Here is a 10,924-nt window from a genome sequence, read left to right as displayed (position 1 = left end):
ATCAATTTAATTAACTATATAATACTATATATTAAGATCATAAAATGTAAACAAAACCAAAAATCAAACGAAAGTCAATGAAAGCTTTCTATTTTAAAAACTATTTTCTGTAAAACTTCACTTGACTCACTTAACAGATGAATTACTCACAGATGAATCATTATTGTACTACATAAAATGCGTAAATTATAGTCATTTTTATTTTAGTTAAATTTAAAATTGTATCTTTAGCACTAAACAAACAAGTTTAATTTCTAATTGTGTTATTATGTTTATTTTACGTTACTTTTTTAATCAAAATTATAATTTAATTTATCAAAACCGAATTACGTTTTATAATAGAATCATACTAATTTTATATCAAAACCGCACTTCTTTTTTTATTTATGAAAACTGTACTATTTTTTTATCTAATCTGCATTTATCTCGTAAACTGCATAAACCGTAGTTGAATCGTACTGCACTTAAATTTTACACCGCTTATATTATAAAAACCGTGGTTACCATTCAGACCCAACGTCTGTGTTTTCAACAAACAAGTTAGAAATTTAATTGTTTATTTACCTAATGTATTTAGAATATTGCGGTAGTTATGTATAGCTTATTGTGCTGTTCTTTATATATATATATATCTCATAGGTATTTACATGCGATGAGATTTCCATTAACATAAATTTTGACTGTGAAGTTGGCCAACAGAACTCATACTCAAAATTTGCATTAACATAAAGTTTAACTATAAAGATTTTTTAACAATATTTATATATCAATACTATTAAAACAAGAACACCTTTTGGATTTATTCTTTACTTTTCAAAGAAAATTACAAGTTATGCCACTTACATTTAATTATTTATGTAAAAATTAATCAAAGATATAATTAATGAAAAAAATGCATCCCCTCTCAACCATAATATCTACTTACCTTAATATGAAATCTTTATTATTTCACATATCCCCTCTTTTGTAAGAGACATTAATTCTTATTAGATTTATAAATTTTATTAATGCATTATAGTTCTGTGAAGTTGGTCAACAGAAATCATAATAAAGTTGAAAAACATTTCAAAAAAAAATTAATTATAAAGATTTTTTGTAATATATATCAACATACTATTATAACAAGAACACTTTTTTGGTTTACCCTTTATTTTTCAAATAAAATTACAAGTTATGCCATAAACAGTTAATTATATCTATAAAAATTAATCAAGGGTATAATTATAGACAAAAATTACTCAAACGGTCAAACCATAACATCTACTTACCTTAATATGAAATTTGTAGTATTTCACATATCCCCTCTTTTGTAAGAGACATTAATTCTTATTAGATTTATAAATTTTATTAATGCATTATAGTTCTGTGAAGTTGGTCAACAGAAATCATAATAAAGTTGAAAAACATTTCAAAAAAAAATTAATTATAAAGATTTTTTGTAATATATATCAACATACTATTATAACAAGAACACTTTTTTGGTTTACCCTTTATTTTTCAAATAAAATTACAAGTTATGCCATAAACAGTTAATTATATCTATAAAAATTAATCAAGGGTATAATTATAGACAAAAATTACTCAAACGGTCAAACCATAACATCTACTTACCTTAATATGAAATTTGTAGTATTTCACATATCCCCTCTTTTGTAAGAGACATTAATTCTTATTAGATTTATAAATTTTATTAATGCATTATAGTTCTGTGAAGTTGGTCAACAGAAATCATAATAAAGTTGAAAAACATTTCAAAAAAAAATTAATTATAAAGATTTTTTGTAATATATATCAACATACTATTATAACAAGAACACTTTTTTGGTTTACCCTTTATTTTTCAAATAAAATTACAAGTTATGCCATAAACAGTTAATTATATCTATAAAAATTAATCAAGGGTATAATTATAGACAAAAATTACTCAAACGGTCAAACCATAACATCTACTTACCTTAATATGAAATTTGTAGTATTTCACATATCCCCTCTTTTGTAAGAGACATTAATTCTTATTAGATTTATAAATTTTATTAATGCATTATAGTTCTGTGAAGTTGGTCAACAGAAATCATAATAAAGTTGAAAAACATTTCAAAAAAAAATTAATTATAAAGATTTTTTGTAATATATATCAACATACTATTATAACAAGAACACTTTTTTGGTTTACCCTTTATTTTTCAAATAAAATTACAAGTTATGCCATAAACAGTTAATTATATCTATAAAAATTAATCAAGGGTATAATTATAGACAAAAATTACTCAAACGGTCAAACCATAACATCTACTTACCTTAATATGAAATTTGTAGTATTTCACATATCCCCTCTTTTGTAAGAGACATTAATTCTTATTAGATTTATAAATTTTATTAATGCATTATAGTTCTGTGAAGTTGGTCAACAGAAATCATAATAAAGTTGAAAAACATTTCAAAAAAAAATTAATTATAAAGATTTTTTGTAATATATATCAACATACTATTATAACAAGAACACTTTTTTGGTTTACCCTTTATTTTTCAAATAAAATTACAAGTTATGCCATAAACAGTTAATTATATCTATAAAAATTAATCAAGGGTATAATTATAGACAAAAATTACTCAAACGGTCAAACCATAACATCTACTTACCTTAATATGAAATTTGTAGTATTTCACATATCCCCTCTTTTGTAAGAGACATTAATTCTTATTAGATTTATAAATTTTATTAATGCATTATAGTTCTGTGAAGTTGGTCAACAGAAATCATAATAAAGTTGAAAAACATTTCAAAAAAAAATTAATTATAAAGATTTTTTGTAATATATATCAACATACTATTATAACAAGAACACTTTTTTGGTTTACCCTTTATTTTTCAAATAAAATTACAAGTTATGCCATAAACAGTTAATTATATCTATAAAAATTAATCAAGGGTATAATTATAGACAAAAATTACTCAAACGGTCAAACCATAACATCTACTTACCTTAATATGAAATTTGTAGTATTTCACATATCCCCTCTTTTGTAAGAGACATTAATTCTTATTAGATTTATAAATTTTATTAATGCATTATAGTTCTGTGAAGTTGGTCAACAGAAATCATAATAAAGTTGAAAAACATTTCAAAAAAAAATTAATTATAAAGATTTTTTGTAATATATATCAACATACTATTATAACAAGAACACTTTTTTGGTTTACCCTTTATTTTTCAAATAAAATTACAAGTTATGCCATAAACAGTTAATTATATCTATAAAAATTAATCAAGGGTATAATTATAGACAAAAATTACTCAAACGGTCAAACCATAACATCTACTTACCTTAATATGAAATTTGTAGTATTTCACATATCCCCTCTTTTGTAAGAGACATTAATTCTTATTAGATTTATAAATTTTATTAATGCATTATAGTTCTGTGAAGTAGCCTTCTCACTTCTCAGCAACAAAACGAAAACCGAAGAATAACATCAAACGTGTAAAATAAAAATAGAGACGTGTGTCTCAAGGAAATAAAGAGACCATTAAAACCTGGTACTTTTCAACCTCCCCCACCACTTCATCTTCACTCTCTCCGCTGAACCACCACTTTCCCCACTCCCAAGTTTGCCAAGTATCAGTTTCGTTTCCCTTAATCTCCCTCCATAATCCTTCTTCCACGTGTCAAACATCTGTTTCAACCTTCTTAGCTCCCTCTCCGGATCCAAGCTCGCCTCCACCTGACCAGACTTCACTTCCATCAAGAACTTTGTGTCATCACCAAACACCTGAGCTCTCTGTCCGAACTCTTCTGCTAACCGGCTTATCACGCTTAAACCCACACCAACACTTCTTGTCCTCCCATGTGTCCTGAAATCACCGCCACTTCCTGATAACTCCGTTGCGTCGCTTGCGTTCACCGACGCATCAGAGTTTCTAGCCGAGTCCTCAACCTCTAGGCTTTTCTTTGCAATGGAAAGACTTGACTGCAATGATCTCATCTGCTTTTGCCAAATCTCTTCCATTGATTTCATCTTTGTTTCGTATTCAGACCACCTGTTGTCGTACTGCTGCAGTCTTTGTCGGAGAATGTCGTTCTCCTCTTCTTTCTCACGGAGAGCAATATCCCCAGCACATCTTCTAACCAGCTCGCCACGAATTGCTGCGAGTAAATGAAACTTTTAACATCAAATACGTTTTGACATTTCAAGGTTTAATTAACTCTTTTTTTACCTGACTGTATTACAACCGATGCATCAACAGTGGCTTTATACTGTCTCTTAGCAATCCTTCTCTTAACATGGCTTTGTATAGCAGCAGAAGCTCTATGCCTCCGAAGTAACTCTGTGTATTCCTTTCTTACCTTTTCTCCACGAACAACTGAAACAACAGGAGGTATGAAGAAGCCGTAGCTCAAGTTAATCTGAAACAGTCTCTACTTATATTGAAATATTGAAATGAGACAAGGGGTTATACATGATTGAAGAACGGTAACTCTTCTTTTATGCTCTCTTAGACGACTCCGTGCTTGGTGCCCTCTAAAACAGCTTTGGAGACGTAAGATCCCATGAAGAGTGCGATTCCTTGTATCTTCAAGAACCCCAATCTGCATAAGTGAGGCAAAACCTTGCAGTTAGAGTCTCTAAATTTGTGGCTCCCTTCTAGAGAAAGTCAAGACATCAGAAGACTATCTATATAGTACCTGGCCAGTTCTGAAAAACAGTTTTGTGTAGCCGACTTGATACATCTCTGGCAAGATGTTGAACTGATGAAGAATTGCAACCGAAACACTAAGAGGATCTTTTGCTGCAATGCTCTCCAGCAGAAGGAAACCATACCTAAAGTGTGACAAGGAAAACAACATGAATGCTTGACTACTACTCATGGTTCTAAAAATCGGTCTAGGCAGCAAATTGGTCCTAAACCGAAACGATTTCTTAAAATCTGATCTAAATGAATCTAAATCTGTAAAACTAAGTAATAATGTTGGTACAAATCCACAAATTTGTCTAGTTTTTTTATTTATTTTGTATATCTAGTTTTGATAATTCATCAAAAAAAATCTATAATTAAGCCCCAAAACTAAAATATGTTATATAAATTTAGTATATATAAATTAAATCAATAATTCATTAATGCCTAGTCCCGCCTAAGCCGAGAATAATCCGCGTAATCGCTAGCCTTTCCAAAGTGCCTAGTTATGGCCTAGCCATTTCTTGAACATTGCTATTACTATTAAAAAGTGCAGCTACTGAATACTGAGGGAGTTTGTCACCTTCGGGAAAATTTCTGATGAGACATCCTGGTAGGAAATCCAGACCGGGAGATTCTAACCACCTCTAGGACGCCACAACATCTTAGCTGCTGTAAGACAAGACCTTGCTCATACAACCCGGGAGACTGAACATTGTTTGGCTTTATGCAGCGAATGAAATGCGGTGTTGTGTTGCCTAGTCGTTGCATCAATTGGAAAAGTTGATCCTGAAAAAATGTATCCAGGCATGGTCACTAACTATAGGATGATGAGAAGTCTCCTAAATAGAAGAAAGCTGTGCTTAAAGGCAAAAGTGACATACCTTAAATTTAGTTGCTACACTTAGTCGCTGAGAGTCAGCTCCACCTGCTTTGTATAAAGGACCAACAACAGGTTTTTCAGAATGAATGAGCATACTAGAAGCAAAGGCTTGTGGAAGGTGACAAGAGCAAGATGACAAAAGCTTAATAGAATCTGAATGCAGCAAATCCCGGTTCTTCTCTAGAAATCCAGTTGTCTCATATGTAACCTGAGTTGGAAAAGAAAGTAAGAATTGGCATCATGAAGATATAATTAAAGAAGACTAGGTTCCTGTTTCAGTTTGGATTTCTAAACATCAAAATTGAACAACAGTGCCACTGAGTTTTCTAAAGCTTATTACCTCTCCAGCATAATGAGAAACCGTAAAAGTCTTCCCTCGGTCTCCTCTAAAACAGGAATTAGCACTTAAGTGTTCCTTAAGCTTGTTGGCAAGTGTCAGATCTGTGCCATTCGGAAATGTGGATTCCTCATCCAGAAGCGAGAGCAGACCTAATGGTTTCTGCACAGATGTGATACTTTCCTGTATTAGAACTTAGAGTACATGCTTTTGGAATATACAATAAGTACGTTCCAACACGATACATCGCATCAATTGCTACGCAGCTTGATAATCTGAAGTCATCGCCAAACCTCATAACAGATATACTCATATGAAGCATGTGATGGTATCCCATTACCTTTTCAAAGAGACTGAGACAATTTTGGTTGTCCTCAAAATCAACCCTTGTCCAGTCAATACCATCCTGTATATATTCCTGGAAGAGCAAAAAGACATGTTAAGCCCTCAGAACTGTCTGTAACGTGAATGCTCAGCCATATCAGAAAGTGGGCAACTTTACCTCCTGCTCCAGCTTGAATAGATGACGATTAAAGTGTTGCTGCAATCTCTCATTTGCATAATTTATACAGAACTGTTCAAAACTGTTCTTCTGCAATATGTGAAGTAATTATTCAGCAACATTGACAATGGTACAAATTTTAAACAGAATATGCATATATCAAACCATTTTCTAATAAAATCTATGACCGTTCTTTCTCATCATGCAATGTGGACACATCCACTAGTTGATATTTTAGAAAGATAAGGTAAAATCTCAATGAGAAAATAGTTCCTAAGCATTCAGATTTTCTGCAGATAGATTAACTTAAAGAGAGACCAAAAGAAGAATACATCAAATGATTCAAAGCCATAGATATCCAGAATGCTGATGGATCTGCCAGTCCTCCTTTTTCCCACCGCAAGAGATTTGTTTATCTGTTCAACCAGCCAGTCAAATAGGCAGGCATATATTGACTTTGCTAAAGCATCTCTTGCGTCAATTGCCTGAAATTAGATTTACAGAATCTCAGCACACAAAGGAATAAAACAAGTCATTATCTCCAGAAGGAATACTCATGTACTGCAAGGCTTGATGCCAAATAAATAAGAAGCATAGATCATGACTACAGACGCTACTCAGAATACACTTAGTCACAAAAAGAAAACTAAATGCAAGCGATTCTTTGTAAACGACCTACCTGCGATAGTGTTAGCTTCTGTATAATTGTGTCATTTCTAACTTTCATATTACGATTCGATAGAGCTAGCTTTAGCTCATTGATGTTGCATCCAATCAATTTAGCAACAGTTGACAAACCTGAAGAAAAAAAAACAAAAAATACACCACTTAAGTTAGCAAGCTTGTGCACGTCGCCAGATAAGCCGCAAATATTAACCAGTAAACTTTAAATAACCAAAATCATTTTCCAAGAGAAGGATACAAAAAATTTTAAAGGTGACATTTCGAACACAATATACAGAATAACAGAGTAACTATCAGTATCTAAGGAATGAAGAGACTCACTTTCATCTTCCTCAGGTTCAACGTGGTTTTCATTGTCAATAACGGTGAAAGAAACATTCCCCAGCCATAGTACTGCTGCAAGCATTGCAAACACGCTTTCTTGATCTTCTTTACTAACGTGCACAATGTCTAGAGCTTCCTGTAACAGCAAGTTTTTCAATCAAACGCTCAATAGAAAGAAAGAACAAAGTAAATTGACTGAATGTTGTTTACCGTGACAGCTTGAAAACGCTCAGCGTCATCAACTCCGTTAATTGAATAACAATTGCTTTGTTGCAAATATTTATACTCTTCTGCGCTTGTCAAATTTAGCTTCTCTGATTTCACAATGAGTGGAATAAAAAAGTCAGATATACAATATTGTTCTACCAGTTAGTCAGTAACTATATCTGTGTTAATATATGAAGAGTTCTATATCACCGACATGGACCTAGAAAGTCTATACAATAAACTAATAATTTACGTTGAACATTTTAACTTGCAAGGGATGCAACAATATAATTTTTTTTCAGATTACCAAATCATACCTCTAAGAGTCGGTGAAGCCCCAGCACAAAGCTGATAAAATATATGATATGACCTTTCTCCTTCCGCACATTGAACCACTCTAGACTATTAAAATGTGTCAGAATTAAAAGAAAAGCATGGCAATGTTACCAAACTATGTTTCAAAATAGTATAGAGGAACTTACCTTTTCTAGTAAAACTGCAAAATTTGAAGAAACAGCAAAAAAAACTTAAGTTAGCATTTGTATATGAAAAAAAATAAACATAATGACGCAGCAACTACCAGGTTTGTGCTTACATGTTTGGACTTTAGCACCGGATATTTTTCCTGTTTCACTAAAATGAATCTCTATCAGCTTCCCCTGTCAAATTTAACATCAAAAAAATATTATGAGACAAACAAAGAACCAAAGCTTCAATAGCCAATGGGGATTGAGAGCTTACAAAACGACTAGAATTATCGTTTCTCAATGTTTTTGCATTTCCAAATGCTTCCAAGATGGGATTAGTCTTTAATATCTCATACTCGATCCCACTTCCACCTCCAAGAGCAGCCAAGTATTGCATTGCTATCTTTGCTGTCTCAGTTTTCCCTGCTCCACTCTCTCCACTGTACAAAAACATATCTTGTGGTAAGAAAACACTTACAAATGCGCAACTTTTACTTAAGTTGTAACAGTCAACTTTGTAGGAGGCAATTTTAACTAACCTTATAATGATGGATTGGTTAACTTCATCTGAACGGAAAACGAAAAACGATAAGAATGAAAACATAGACTGCAATACGTTAAACAATTAAGAAACATGATCCCACCTCGTATCATTTCACGGATTGCTGTATCTGCAATAGCGTAGACATGAGGGCTCTCATTTGATCTTTTCCTGTATGCTTCAATGTTGCTGTTTCCATACAAAGGAACCTCTTTGAAGGGATTCACAGCCACTAGAACTGGCCCTGCTTTTGTCTATCACCATAGAGAAAAACTCAGAAAAGCAATAATAAAACTGTCAACATGACACATACACAAAAAAAAAAAAAAACTAAGTTAGCAGAAACGGCTTACATAGATCATGTCTTGGTTGTACCTATACTCAAGGTTGTACAACACTGCTGGTTCATTTAAGTAACTTAGTTGCATGAGATCGTCTACTCCATCAAGTATATCAGGATTTGCAGGTACTAGAGTCTCTGATATGACTTTTAACACCTGTTACATAGATTCTGATCAAACACTAAAAATAGTATCAACATCTAAATCAGGGAATTAAAAAAAATTCACATACATTTCCCTCAGGTAGTTTAACAACAGACTCTTCTCCTGAAGTTGACAACACCTTCCCCAGCTCCCAGTTACCACATGGAAGTTGGACCCAAAATTGCAGTACCTGAAAAAGAATGTTTTGCTCTAATGTTTGTTGGACCAACCAAAATAATCAACCTTAAGCATACCTTCTTCCGAGCATATACGCTTGTGTCGCTCCACCTGCGATCAGTACTCTGAGGCAAGGGCACAACAGGATCTCCATTTGAAACGCTATATGGTGAATCTTCATTACCATTATCCACTCCCCCAACAGAATCTCTAGTTCCCTTGAACCCATTCTTCAAGTGACCATTTCGTGGAATGGTCACAGAAACACTTGATCCAGAGGAGGAGTTTTCAAGGGGATCAGAGAGTGGTGGTGAACCAAGGAATCTATAGTCCGCCGGCATCGATTTAAGTGACTGAACAGATGGTTTAACCTTGTGGGACATTTTTTCCTGTGTAAAAGAGAGGGAGAGAGAAGTGTTTAGTTCAAAAGAAGAGAGACCAGAAAGACTAAAGCACTTGTGGTTTGCTTTTAGAAGAAGGGACCATACTTTTAGGAGGATGTAGACTAAAGTGATTGTTCAGTCGCTATTACAACCAAGTAAAAAGTGAAAAGATTGTAAGATTAGGCAATCTACGGAAATAATCTAAAGTGAAATGTAGAGACTTTCTGGTTCCCCTGTCTAAAATTAAGTAAAAGCAATGCAAGAACCAATGGATTCACCTCAAGATCTCACTCAAAATAACAAATCTTAAGTCTTGTTCTTACACAGCTTTTTATCTGATGAGATCTAAAACAAACCAGTTTAAGACTGAATCTCATATCATGATTTTTAAAACCGAAAAAGAACCACCTTACTTCAGCACATGACCGCTTCCATTTTGTTTTCTTGATTTCATTAGAAAAGATCAAAAAGAGTAAAGATTGGAAGCTGTGGAATTAATTACCTTTTTAAATAAATCAGTAACCACTTTTAATGGTGTGTGAGACTCGAGATTCACAAGAATTTGGTTTCCCCGATGAGATCGATCTTGGACATAGACACAAACATTCAAACCTTCTTTATGAATTTCCGTGATTGTCAAACGTAGACTCAGGAAACGATGAACTCAACGAAGGAATGAATATAAGAGGAAACACTTAAAAGGAGACAGAATACATATATAACACTTTGGAAGGGTTTTAAAGCAACAAATTAACAATGGTGGTGAGTGAGAAAATTTGAGGGGGGATCAGAAAATTTGGAGAGAAAAATCGGGAGGTGGAAGAAGGAGATGCAACTTCTTTTTCTCTGCTTAGTAAAACTGTTTTCCTTGTAATTTTTAATTTTTAATTTAATTAGTCCATCCGACAGTTTTGAATGTCTTTTTTGGCCACCACCACCACCACCAGTGGAATTTTCAGCACCTCACGTGGTGGTAATTCCTATTGTACCCTTTGATATTTTTCTTAACCGATTTATTTTGTTTTTAAATGTACAAAATATTTTCCTCATTTAATGATTGTTTAAAAAAAAAATTAAAACTATACTAAACGGAAATATTGTTTCAAATTTTTTTCCAAAACTTTCTCTTACAAATGATTAAATACGTTACGAGGAATTATTGGAATTGTATCTTACATGATAATCAGTGTTATATCTAACTTTTACCTGTTCATATTCCATAGAAATATGAATTTCCATTGATAATTTTAGAAGAGGG

The 10,924-nt window shown here is 32.7% G+C and overlaps 1 protein-coding gene across 1 annotated transcript; it reads right to left on the bottom strand.

The window, feature by feature from the left end:
• Positions 1 to 3,436: 3,436 nt before the first annotated feature.
• On the bottom strand, positions 3,437 to 10,531 carry LOC106300089 (myosin-3). Its single transcript, XM_013736161.1, has 23 exons — positions 10,169 to 10,531; positions 9,361 to 9,672; positions 9,195 to 9,296; positions 8,975 to 9,118; positions 8,725 to 8,875; positions 8,620 to 8,647; positions 8,355 to 8,520; positions 8,209 to 8,272; positions 8,096 to 8,109; positions 7,931 to 8,015; positions 7,617 to 7,720; positions 7,404 to 7,542; positions 7,078 to 7,196; positions 6,731 to 6,883; positions 6,399 to 6,488; positions 6,237 to 6,314; positions 5,900 to 6,058; positions 5,561 to 5,767; positions 5,260 to 5,465; positions 4,687 to 4,822; positions 4,461 to 4,590; positions 4,218 to 4,364; positions 3,437 to 4,146 (listed from the first exon to the last, which is right to left on the bottom strand). The coding sequence occupies exons 2-23, from the start codon at positions 9,664 to 9,666 to the stop codon at positions 3,530 to 3,532; spliced, it is 3,345 nt and encodes a 1,114-aa protein (XP_013591615.1). The 5' UTR covers positions 9,667 to 9,672; positions 10,169 to 10,531; the 3' UTR covers positions 3,437 to 3,529.
• Positions 10,532 to 10,924: the final 393 nt, after the last annotated feature.

Source organism: Brassica oleracea, chromosome C6 (assembly GCF_000695525.1).
Source record: "Brassica oleracea var. oleracea cultivar TO1000 chromosome C6, BOL, whole genome shotgun sequence".
Classification (NCBI taxonomy): domain Eukaryota; kingdom Viridiplantae; phylum Streptophyta; class Magnoliopsida; order Brassicales; family Brassicaceae; genus Brassica; species Brassica oleracea.
Note: the sequence above shows the minus strand (reverse complement) of the source record. Positions and strands in the feature narration are given on the sequence as shown.